Raw genomic sequence first — 13,240 nt, forward strand, 5'->3', positions numbered from 1 at the left:
CAAACACCCATCCCTCCACCAGTGCACATTCCCCACCACCAATATCCTGGGTATACCCCCCCTTTCCCACCCTCCCCCTGTCTCTAAGGCAGACAATATTCTCCATACTCTCTCTCTACTTTGGGGCATTATGGCTTGCAACACAGACACTGAGAGGTCATCATGTTTGGTCCATTATCTACTTTCGGCATGCATCTCCCATCCCAACTGGTTCCTCCAGCCATCATTTTCTTAGTGATCCCTTCTCTATTCCATCTGCCTTCTCCCCTCTCCTCATGAAGCAGGCTTCCAGCTATGGGGCAGTCCCCCTGACCCTTGTATCTACTGAAGGACCAATTTCATAGTCTGTAAAATCAAGGGCCAGCATTAGATAGTCTTTAAAGCTGTGATGGTTAAACGGAACTTCTAAAAATTCTCACATGACATTTAGTTTCCAAAGGAAAGTGCATTTGGAGTTTTTCTTTCTGACTGCAGTTATTCTCGCTTGATTACAGGAATGCTGACTGCTCTATTGTGATTTTTGTCATTGAGTCAACATTGGATTTCCTCGGGTGGGGGGGAGGGGGATATCCAACAAGACCAAACAACATTTTATTCAAATTGGCTTCATTCTCAGTCAGGTTTTCCTCAGGACCATGTTTTTAAAAACGTTCTCTTTCTGAAGAATCCCCAAGTCACTTATCATATCATTTTTCCTTGAAGACATAATGAAAAGAGGAAAAGATCTTGGAGTGAATAATACCCAAATGTCACCAGTGAGCCTGGCTTGGAATCCAGCCACGGCCAAATCAAGCCCCAGGGATTTGCTTGTTGCTCAGCTGTCATTTCTCTTGGGGGTTCAGTGTTTTTATACAGTTCAAGACTCCAGTTCTGGAGAGCAGTGACAGCCAGACTGTCACCCGTGTGTGAAGGGATTAAGTCCTTGTATGTGTCCAGCCTATAGGATTGTGCCACAATGTGGGCATTTAATAAGATTTGACTGAATCTAATTGGCTGCATCCCACACTGATATTTTCACAGCAATGAAAAAACATTGCAAACTGGGGCAAAATGATAACACAGTAGGAAGAGCGCTTGCCCTACAGGCAGCCTCCTCGGGTACGATCCTCGGCACCCTATATGGTCCCCTGGACACTGCCAGGAGAAATTCCTAAGTGCAGAGCCAGGAGTGACCCCTGAGTATCACTGACATACTGAGTGAACAAAAAAAATTTGAAAACTGTTCCAAACCTATTTCAAAACTTACTACGAATTAGGAGCTACTGTTTGATTTTTCCTTAGACCACCCTGTAACATGGTTTTCTTTACCACTGCATTTAAAAGTAGCAGGAGCTTGTGGCAAGAGTGCAGCTGGGTGATGAGCCGTGGTGTCCTCCTCTGTGGCCCCTCCTCGCTGTGGGACCGGTTAGCATCACAGATGAGAAGTCACTCTACCTTGGGGGGGGGCTTAGATGCTCCCCAGGGCCACCCACCGTCACCTGGGGCCACAGGAACATTCCTCTTTTTCTTAGCTAATTGATTGGGACTGCTTTGAGGTTTCTACTTCAGATTTTTTTTTCTTTTGGTTTGTGTTTGTGGCCATACCTGGCTGTGCTCAGGGTTCACTCCTGGCTCTGTGCTCAGGGCTCTGTGCTCAGGGCTCACTCCTGGCTCTGTGCTCAGGGCTCACTCCTGGCTCTGTGCTCAGGTCTCTGTGCTCTGTGCTCAGGGATCTGTGCTCAGGGCTCACTCCTGGCTCTGTGCTCAGGGATCACTTTTGATGGGGTTCTGGGGCCCATGCAGGGTTCTGAGAATTGAACCCAGTTTGACCAGGACAAGACAAATACCCTATGCGTGGTACTATCACTCCGGCCCCTTTACTTGTCATTTTAAAGTTTTGTGAAGTGCTGAGTCTTAAAAATCTTGTTATTTGTTGTCTCCCACCACCCCTCACCCCCACCCTCCACATCTGCAGCTTCATAGCACAGCCACTCAGCTGGCAACTGATCTGTTGAAATACCAGGCTGACCACGCGGTTCTGAATGCATTAAAACTTACTGGAGTAGAAGGAAATTTAGATGGCTTGGCCGAATATGCCTGCAAGCTCTCTGAGCAGAAAGAGCAACTTGTTGAGGTAGGTGTGAAATTTTCTCACAAATAAACCTGGCTTAGAAAGTGTTGTACCATCATCCGGAAACTTGGTTTGCTTTTGATTTTCGCACCACATCTGGCATTGCTCAGGGGTTGTGCTCAGTGGGGCTCCGAGGCCGAGGTGATGTCAAGGATACAGCCTGGGTCTCCTGCATGCAGCTTTGCACCCCAGTACATTGAGCTGCTTCTCCAGCTTTCATCAGGAAATATCAACACAATTCTTTTTTTTTTTTGGGTCACATTGGCAATGCTCAGTGGTTACTCTTGGCTCTGCACTCAGGAATTACTCCTGGCAGTGCTCGGGGGACCATATGGGATGTCCGGGATACAACCTGGGTCGTCCATCCGCCTGCAAAGCAAACACCCTACCTGCTGTACTATCCTTCTAGCCTCTTTAACACTAACTCTTTTTTTTTTCCTTTTTGGGTCACACCTGGTGATGCACAGGGGTTACTCCTGGCTCTGCACTCAGGAATGACTCCTGATGGTGCTCAGGGGACCATATGGGATGCTGGGAATTGAACCTGGGTCGACCGCATGCAAGGCAAACGCCCTATCCACTGTGCTATTGCTCCAGCCCCTAACACTAACTCTTGATTGGTGTCAATGAACACTTACTATCTTTTCTTTGGGATATTATTTTATATATTTATTTTGTGTTTGGCGGGGTGGGGGAACCACGTCAGTGTTACCCAGGGGCTACTCCTGGCTCTGTGCTTAGGATCCATCCCTGGTGGTCGGCAGACCACGTGGTCCCAAGGATTTAATACGCGGCCCCTGTATGCAAAGCACATTCTTTGTCCTGCCGTGCCGTCTCCCTGGCAATAGAGTATTCTTTTCTCTTTTTCTTTCTTTCTTTCTTTTGAAGATCGCTTTTGTTGAAACTTAATTAGAAAAATGTGAGGGGAGAAGCATGTGATCCAGAGAGAACACAGGCTTCTCCAGCGCAGAAACAGGCAAGCAAAAAAATGGAGACGAGCAAGCAAGATGCGTGATGACGGGAGAACATGGGCTGGCAGAGCAAGACGAGAGTATTCTTCAAATGACTGTCAATGCAGCTCCATTTAATTTTATTATTTATTTATTTATTTATTTATTTATTTATTTATTTATCTTTAATCTTATTTTATTAGTGAATCACCGTGAGACAAAGTTACAGACTTACAGGTTTTCATGCTTTCATCTCAGTCACACAATGATCGAGTGCCCATCCTTCCACCAGTGCCCATTTTCCACCACCAATGGTCCTGGGATCCCTCCCACCAACCCCCACCCTGTCCCCTTCACCCTACCCTGTCTCTGTGGCAGGGCATTCCCATTTGCTCACTCTCTCTTTTTGGGTGTTGTGGTTTGCTACAGAGGTATTAAGTAGGCATCTTGTTCGGTCTATAGTCTATTTTCAGCCTGTATCTCCCATCCCTAGTGGGCCCGCCTAGCACCGTTTGCTTGGTGATCCCTTCTCTATCAGAGCTGTTTCTTCACCTAGCATGTGAGGTCAGCTTCCAAGCTGTGGAGTACTCCTCTTGGTACTTATCTCTACTCTTCTTGGGTGTTAGTCTCCCATTCTGTTACTTTATATTCCACAAATGAGTGCAATCTTTCTATGTCTGTCCCTCTCTTTCTGACTCATTTCACTTAGCATGATACTTTCCATGTTGATGCACCTATATGCAAATTTCATAACTTCATCTTTTCTAACAGCTGCATAGTATTCCATTGTATAGATGTACCAAGTTTCTTTAACCAGTCATCTGTTCTCGGGCACTCAGATTTTTTCCAGATTCTGGCAATGCAGCTCCATTTTAAAGTAGAGATGATGTTTGTTTGTTTTTTTTAAAGTTTTGTTTTATTGCATTTTGATTTTGTTTAGTCTTGATTTTGTTTTGGGACTGCATCCAGCTATGCTCAAGGCTTACTCTTGACTCTGTGCTCAGGGATCAGTCCCTGATGATACTGAGGGGACCATCTGCAGTGGTGGAGTCCAAACTGGATTTGACTGCATCTAAGACAAGCTCCTTAACCCCTGTACCATCTCTGTGACCATCTTACTTTTTTTTTTAAAGAATAATTTAATTGGCATTGTAGTGTGTATATATTTAAGGTGTACAGCATAATAATTTTACATATGTATAAATGTGTAGCAATTACCACATTATGTTAATGTCTTCCATCTTATTTAGCTGAGGAAATCTTTTTCTTTCTAATGAGAACTTTTAAGACCTAATTTCTTTTTTTTAATTTTTCTTTTTGCTTTTTGGGTCACACCCAGTGATGTTCTGGGATTACTCCTGGCTCTGCACTCAGGAATTACTCCTGGCGGTACTTGTAGCACCATATGGGATGCTGGGGCTTGAACTCCGGTCAGCAAGGCAAATGCCCTACCCACTGTACTATCACTCTGGCCCCAAGACCTAATTTCTTAACAACTTCCAAAAAGGCAAAAGCTTTATCATGTTTTACACTAAAGCTCAAGAACTTAGTTTTCTTATGACTGGAGTTTTGTGCCTTGTGACCCCTTCCTTCAATCCCCCCCATTTCTCAGTGCTGTTAATTTTTAAATTATGACTATTTTTAGTCATATTTTGTCATTTAAATTATGTCATTTAAACTAAATTATGACATAATGTAGATATTATGACTAAAGGTAAACCTTCTGACTACAGGAATTTTGCAGCAAATCTTAGTAAATGGTTTATTTCCTTCTTTACTGTTCTAAGTTTCCCTACTAGAGTATATTACATCAGTATTGCCTAATCCAGGCTTAAGACCATTTCTTGACTTGAAGGGGCGTGTTTGTTAATGGGGAGTATAGTCTTGAGTACTCTGATGAAGTTTAGCTCACCTCACTTATTTTTTTTAATTATTTGACTATTTTTGAGGTTTTTCACAGTGCTTGGAGTCAGGGACTCATGTCATAACGACTGAGTACCAAACTCAGGGTCTTATGCATGCAGAGCGTGTACACTGGCTCTTTGAGCTATCTCTTTAGCTCGCTCAGAAATGTTCAGTCACAGGTCTTGGAAAAAGTCATTGCTGCTTTAATGACAATTGTTTTAAGTCTGTTTTTGGTGGTGGAGTTTGGGCGGGGCCAGGGGAGGGTGGGGGTATACCTTCTCCTTTCTAGAGAATCTGTTGGTAACCAATATAGTATTATAGTAAACTTCTCAATAGTGTACACACTTAATGTGTTTTAATGTAACAAATAAGTTAGGTTTGATTTAGTAACAATGTTCTAATAATATATATATTTTGATTTTTGGGTCACACCCGGCGATGCACAGGAGTCAGTCCTGACTCTGCACTCAGGAATTACCCCTGGTGGTGCTCAAGGGACCATATGGGATGCTGGGAATCAAACCCGGGTCAACCACGTGCAAGGCAAACACTCTACCCCTGTGCTATCACTCCAGCCCTCTAATAATATTTTTTATGTGAAGCTTTATTTTCTTTATCCAACATTGATAATACTATATAAGGGCCAGGGAGATGGCTTGCAGGGCTGGAGGGAATGCCTAACACAGAGAGAGGCTTGGCTTTGATCCTGGCACCGCACATCCCTCTGAACTCGGCCAGGTGTAGCTCGAATATTCCCTGGGAGGTCCTCCCTTCCCCCAGATAATATTGTGTGCTGTTAAAAAAGTCTACAGAAGTGAAACTCTAGGATTGTTTTCCCACAGACCTGTCGGTTGTTGTGGCACGTGTCTGGAACAGAGCCTCTGGAAATCACCTCGTTACACGCAGAGGAGACTTTTCAGGTGACGGGCCAGCAGGTAAGGTCAATGGCAGGTTGTTTGGTGGCATCATGACAAATTCTGCGAAAGGAAGATGTAAACAGTCACGCGTACCTGGAGGTCAGAGCTATTAAAATAAACAAAGGTCCTGACATTTTCCTGACTACTGCTCTCCTGGCACTCCGCTGACCCCACCATCTGTCTCACTTTCATATTTCCTTTACAACGTTCGATACCATCCAGGGCCCAGTTGAACACTTGGCACACAGCTCCCAGCCGAGAGGGCAGCTAGCCTGTAGTTTGGTGACAAGCCATGGCTCACCTTCTCTGAAGTTGCCCGCTGCTTGTCCAACCCCCTGCCTGGGTACTGTGACCTCCCGGGAGGAGCGCCTGGTTCTGACTCTGAAGGTAGCATGACTCTGACCATATCTGGCTTCTGCTATTTATGTCTCCCTAAAAATTTCAAAACTGGTCCCCGCTCCCTTCCCGTTTGTTGTGGTGACGTCTGGAGTCTCACGCACACGCGTGGTTTGGGTTCCCGCTGCCCTCACACACATGCTTACTGTGCTTGCACACGCGCCTGCCAGAGTCCTAGCTTTACTTGTGCTGCTCACGTACTTTTCCGGTTTCAGGGCTCCCTGAGGGCGCACACTTGATTGGGGTGCCCCCCTGGGGGTTGCACCAGACCTTGCACACACTTGGTTGTGGGTGTGCTAGAGATCACACGCATTTCTCTGCACTGGGGACCCAAAACAATAATGTGGTGGAGATTGTGCTTGGTGCATTTGGGATGATGCTGAGCACCAAACTCAGAGCCGCCTCGTGCTTGCTAGGCAAGTCCTTGACCACTGAGCTTGCCTTGGGACTCCCCCCCCCCAGAGCCGTCTTCTGCAAGCTCTGCAGTGACTTGTTCAGAAGAAAGTGCTTGCTGTTTATGTTTCTCCCTCACATGGCCATGGCGATCTTCCTTTCTTTCCAGGTCAATCCGGTGACACTGGGCTATTGGCTGTTCCTCAGACACATCAGAAGTGCTCCCCTTTCAAAGAACATTTCCATGTCTCTCCCTCCTTCTTCAGTCGTTGACTGGCATACTACCTTTTCTGGTGACCACCCAACCCAGCCTCCACCTAACCCCCACCACCCGTCTCCTCCTCGATTTTTTAGAATATTTATGCCCTCAGTTGCTGAAGCTGTGAAGCCTGGACAGACCCCGCCCTTGCCTCTGAATCAGAGGTGAATGGAATAAAGGGGAAGAAAGCTATAATGCACTTATCAAAACTGAACTCCAAATTTCTGCTCCTGGATCTTTGTGTATTCTATTGAATGAGCAGTCGGTACAGTTCAACCAAATTTTGGCTGAAAAATTTGACTGATGAGCTTCATCAGCTAAACAGAACTTCCTGAAATTTGATACACATGAGTACCAGTACTACCATGACTACCGTCATTACTAGAACTGCTACCACTGCCACTATTAATACCACTACTATTACTACCACAGCTACTATCATTATTACCACTACTACTGCCACTCCCAACTCTGTTATTACTGCTACCTACCTGTCTAGCTCTGCTCTCATCATTTGTCCTGCCACTCTTACTGTACCCCTGGTACTACTACTACCACCTTTGCCAACAATGTAGTCACTAGTACTGTCATTACCAATACTAGCTTTACTACTACTACTATTACTCCTCACTCGCTGTGACTGCTACAGACAACTCTCTACTTGAGCACAGCTCTCAGTTATACTGTGGAGTCATTCTGTTGAAATAGTTTTTCTTGCCTGAGGATAAATGCTTCCTGAATAAAGCTTTGTATCCAGTGAAACATACTATCATGAATCACGAAATCCCGTTAATCGTCGAGTTGCTCGAGCGGTCTCAGTAACCTCTACATTCATCCTATCCCTGGGGTTTTAGAAGTCTCTCTCTTCTCGGCCTTCCCTCCGATGCCACATTGGAGGCCCTTTCAGGGTCAGGTTTCTCCTGAAACATACTAAAGTATACTATTTATCTGTATATAAAATTGTTATAAGAAGCAGTGAGTGTGGTTCTCCTATGTATCACCACAATCCCCAATAGAGAACTGACGTCATGGAAGTTACTGCATTGTTACTCTCTGAGTTGGTGCGAACATGGGTTTGCTCTCCAGTGTGACTCTGCAGGCTAATGCTTTGACCTTCACCTCTGTGTTTTGTAGATAATTTCGGCTGCTGAAACACTGACGTTACATCCATCTAGTAAAATTGCTAAAGAAAACTTAGATGTATTTTGTGAAGCTTGGGAATCCCAAATCAATGACATGTCAACACTTCTAAGAGAAATCAATGATGTGTTTGAAGGAAGACGAGGTGAGAAACTGTCCATATACTGAAATATGTTACATCGTAATGTAATTCTATCAGTATTTTTGTGTCAAACTCCAAATACATGACAAATTGTCTTGTAATAACCCAGATGAAGTTATTTTTATAGTAAGTTATCTCCCACACACACAAAAAGAAAATTAGTATTTATCCTTTATTTAGTTACCGAGGAGTAAAATTTGTTATATAGCAGTATAGTAGATTTCTTTGAATTAATGTAAACTTTCCAATTTCCTTATTGAAATTGTCCTTTTTATATTTCTTCTAAATTATGTTTAGTCTTTAATGTAGAGCCTCTTTTATGGTAATCATTCTGATTCAATTTTACTAACTTTATACTGAAATGAATGTAGGTTATTTCATTTTTGAATTGCTTTCCTTCCACTTAAATGGAATCTTTCCTTGATGACCACATAATCTTGGACTATTTCCTGTGGTGGGTAAGTTCACTGGGATTTCTGCAACATGTAGAATAGCACCATAGAATGCACAGGAAGGCATCATTTTGGCTCTTTATTTTAATGTCAACTGGCAGTTTAGTTTATTTCTCATTGTACTGTGTTGTCTTATCATTTGTTTTTGTGTTTTTTCTAATTTTACCTTTGAATGGCTTCTATTGGCATCAAGCATGCTTAGTTTTTTTAAAGTGATGTCATTTAAATTCCAGTAATATTAAATTACATTTTATTTTTATTGACTATGAACATTGATACATTTTGTATTTGTAAAACATTTAGGATAAATGCTTACTGGTTAAGAAAATTTGGGCTATCGAATCATTTAAATCATACTAATGTTTCTACATTGGAAGGTTTCTGTGACAGTGAGTCTGAACAATATATCATCTTCATTTGCTATGTTCAGTCATGTGGATTTTGATGTGCAGCGGGTTTTATGTACTAAAAGGTAAAATCAGGGGCTGGGGAGATAGCACAGCAAATAGGGCACTTGCCTTGCACACAGCTGACCCAGGTTCAATCCCCTGCACCCCCTATGGTCTCCAGAGTGCCACCAAGGAGTTACCCCTGAACAGAGAGCTAGGAGTAAGCCCTGAGCACCACTGAGTATGGCCCCAAACTCACCCCAAATAGGATAACAAATAAGAGGTAAAGTCAGAGGGGCAGGAGAGATAGTACAGAGATTACGATACTATCTTTGCATCCTGTCTCTCTGGGTTTGAATCCCTGGCACCATATCGGGTCTCTGGAGCACTCCCAGAGGTCATTTCTGAGCACAGAGCCAGAACTAGCCTTTGAGTATCATGGCCGTGACCTCACAGCCTCTGAGGAGATTGTACCGTAGGGGCTGGGGCAGTAACGCACTGGGAGACAGCACACATCTGTACTCTGCATGCCTGGGCCCCTGGCAGCACCTGTTCCCCCAGATGTGAGCTGAAGGTAGACTTTGAGAGGAGCCTCTGAGCACTTCCAGGGATGACCTCCAGAACAAACGATATAAAAGGTAAAGACACATTCATCCACGATTTATTTATTATTTTATTATTTTAAAATGCAATCACAGTGAGATACAGTTACAAAGTTAGGTTTCAGTCATACAGTGTTCCAACATCCGTCCCTTCACCAGTGTACATTTCCCATCACCAATGTCCCCAGTTTCCTTTCCCCCCACGCCTGCCTCTTGTCTTTCTGTCTCTCTCTGTCTCTCACTCTCTTCCCCCCACCACCACACTCAAGGCATTATGGCTTACAGTACAGATACTAGAAGGTTATCTTTACATCCCTTCACCTACTTTAAACACTCAGTTTTTGTCCAGAGTGATCATTTCTAACTATTTTTCATACTAGTCTCTTCTCTATCTTAACTTCCCTTTGCCCCTCCCCCCCACACTTGTGGCAAGCTTCTAACCATTGACTATTCCTTCTAGTCCTTAATATATATGTATATATACATATATGCATACGTATATTTTCTACAAATGAGTGTAGTCATTCTTTATCTGTTCCTCTCCTTTTGACTCATTTTACTCAGCATGATACTCTCCATGTTCATCCATTTATCAGTATATTTATCTATATTTAAAGAAGAAAGCTGGGGCTGAAGTGAGTAGTAGGTAGGGCACTTGCCTTGCACGCAGCAATCTCGGGTTTGATCTCTGACATCCCGTATAGTCCCCTGGGCACCAGGAGTAATTTCTTTGTACAGAACCAGGAGTAACCTGTGAGCATCTCAGAGTATGCCCCACCCCCGCCAGGGGAAAAAAAAAAGAAGATCAACTTACTGGAGGAGTTATTTATTTTCTCTCAGGGTCACACACAGCAGTGCTTGGAAGCTGCTCCTTGTTCAGTGACTGGGGATTGCTCCTGACTATGCAGAGTAACCGGGTGGTGCCCGGGACTGAACCAGGGCCACATGCAAGTGAAGTGTCCTTCCACTGGTTCATGACCCTGGTCCCCGGAGGAATTGTTGAGGGACTAATGGCATGGTCTGGGGAGCCTGGGTACCCACATGGCTGGCTGAGAGCCCCAAGGCGTTCTCTAGCTCAACTCTTTCAGACAGGCCCGCCCCCTCTCCCTGCAAGTCGTGAACACTGTTTTCTAATTGAGAAGTTCTTAGGATGAGGGATCCTGGGTGCTCCTGCCAGTGCACAAAGCCTTTGGGGAACACTGGCCAAAGTCAGTGCATCTTTGAGCTGTGGGCGTGGGGATGCCCTGCCTGTCTCTTCTTCAGGGCCAGCTGGATGGGGCGGCCGAGAGGCCCCCTGTTGTCTGGGATGACGGAAGAGCCCGCGTGTGTGCGGGGAGCCACACTGAGAGGAGCAGCTCTGCGTGCAGAGGCTCTGCCCAGCCAGCTGGTCTTCCTCTTTCTGAGCAGCGTTCCATCTCACACGGGTTTCTCGCATCCTCCCCTTCAGGCTTGGGCCAGGGCTTGCTTTCCTAAGAGCGCAGGGATGGGCTAAAGGGTCACCACCTGTGCTCCTTCCATGGCCCTCGGTCCTCACCCTGTGCTCCTCTCTGTGACCAAGGGCTGGAGTCTTTTTCCTCATATCTTTCTAGCATTTTGATTTTTCACCATTTCGGTATGTCTTTTCTCTGTTTAGAGGATTTCTATTTTTTAAAAATTTATTTATTTTTTAATTAGTGAGTCGCAGTGAGGGTACAGTTACAGATTCACACAGTTTTGTGCTTGTTTTCCCTCATGCAATGTTCGAGAGCCCATCCCTCCACCAGTGTCCATTCTCCACCACCAATGAACCCAGTATCCCTCTGACCCCCCTATCCCATCCCCCCACCCCACCCTGCCTCTGCAGTAGGGCATTTGTTCTTTCTCTCTCCTTTTGGGTGTTGTGGTTTGTAATAGGGGTATTGAGTGGTCATCCTGTTCAGTCTCTAGTCTACTTTCAGCACGCATCTCCCTTCCTGCACGGGATTTCCAATCACATTTTACTTAGTATTCCCTTCTCTATCTGGGATGACTTTCCCCCAGCGTGTGAGACTAGCCTCCAAGCTATGGAGCCAACCTTCTAGTATTATATACTACTATTCTTGGGTATTAGTCTCCTACTGTTATTTTATATTCCACAGATGAGTGCAATCTTTCTATGTCTGTCCCTCTCTTTCTGGCTCATTTCACTTAGCATGATACTTTCCATGTTGATCCACTTATATGCAAAGTGAGGATTTCTGGTTTTTAAAAAGGAACTTTTATATTAGTTATCCCCCTGCTCCCTCAAGAAATAGAACTGCCATGTGACCATTACTCTCTGCCTGAGAGAGTGACATGGAGTGGCCTGGGCCCAAGTGCCAGGAGCTACTTGAAATAGCGGATACAGGTTGGTACACGGTCTCCATAGAGACAGCTGTGTCCTTCCGACCAGCCAGCCAGGGTCCACGTCCTCTTAGGAGGGTCCTCCTTTCCCCTGGAATTTGAGAGACCATCTCACGTCTGGGGACAACACTGCACAGGTGGACATTGGTTCTAAGCAGAGAAGTGCAGCGGCCGCCTCTGCCACGTCCTGAATCTGTCTGTGCTTCAGGTCTCACATTCACCAAAGGGGGCAGTCATGACTTAAGTTCTTCATAAGTGGAGGTGCCAGAAATAGGTTGAACTCATGCACCTGGAAAGAATAAGTTCTCTCCAAATGTCACTTCTGGCAGCAGCAGTAGCATCTTGTCATTGCCTGTGGGAAGTGAAATTGCTCCACGAGAAAACTTGGGTTCAGTTCTGCCTCTGAGTCTCCTGCTTTCTGAAGTTCGTCTCCCTGTCTCCTTTCCCTAGCTCCCACAGGGGCTTAGGGGACCAGCCTTCTGGTGCCCTACGAGAGGATCCCTTGTACTGTGCCCAGCAGAAGAGAGCCTGCCCTTGGTGTCTCTGTATGAAGGCAGCCCCCTCTCTTCCCAGTGGGGAATCTGCACCCTCTGAAAGATTGCTCTCATCACACTAAGGCGGTGCTCCTTTTCTGCACTCCCCCGGAGCCTTGTTTTCTGCCGCTGAAGTTAGGATCTTTGAAAAATATTCGGGGTGGTCCATGAAAAATAAAGGCCTCTCGCTGATTGGGTCCATGTGTGTAAAAATGGTGACCAGAGATATGTAAAGACCAGAACAATAGTACAGCAGGGAAGGCATTTGCCTTGCACATGGGTTTGATCCCCAGCATCCCATATGGTCTCCCAAGCACTGCTAGGAGTAATTCCTGAGTGCAGCGCCAGGAATAAACCCTGAGCATCACCAGGTGTGACCCAGAAAAGCAAAACAGAACAAAAAAAACCCCAGTAAACAAAAAAGAGAGATGTAAAAATAACAGTAGCTTGACAGAGTGTCATTGTTGAGAAGTATTTGTACAATGCTTTTGATAAGTGTGGGATGCATGTCAACTCCCTGTACCTTGTGAAAGTGGTATTTCTTGTCACATTTCATTTTTGATGAAAATTAAGCTGATAAAAGTTAATATGTCGAGGGGCTGGAGTGATAGCATAGCGGGTAGGGCATTTGCCTTGCATGCAGCCGACCCGGGTTCGATTCCCAGCATCCCATATGGTCCCCTGAGCACCA

At 45.1% G+C, this 13,240-nt stretch overlaps 1 protein-coding gene across 2 annotated transcripts in view; it reads left to right on the plus strand.

Annotated features, from left to right (window-relative positions):
* The window catches only part of CTNNAL1 (catenin alpha like 1), a 68,726-nt gene that overhangs the window by 40,774 nt on the left and 14,712 nt on the right, over positions 1–13,240 (plus strand). For both annotated transcript variants that reach the window (XM_004600448.2, XM_055120559.1), the window contains exons 9-11: positions 1,955–2,113; positions 5,808–5,900; positions 8,065–8,215. In XM_004600448.2, coding sequence (XP_004600505.2) covers positions 1,955–2,113; positions 5,808–5,900; positions 8,065–8,215 — 403 coding nt within the window. The remainder of the gene's footprint in view (positions 1–1,954; positions 2,114–5,807; positions 5,901–8,064; positions 8,216–13,240) is intronic.

Source organism: Sorex araneus, chromosome 1 (genome assembly GCF_027595985.1).
Source record: "Sorex araneus isolate mSorAra2 chromosome 1, mSorAra2.pri, whole genome shotgun sequence".
Classification (NCBI taxonomy): domain Eukaryota; kingdom Metazoa; phylum Chordata; class Mammalia; order Eulipotyphla; family Soricidae; genus Sorex; species Sorex araneus.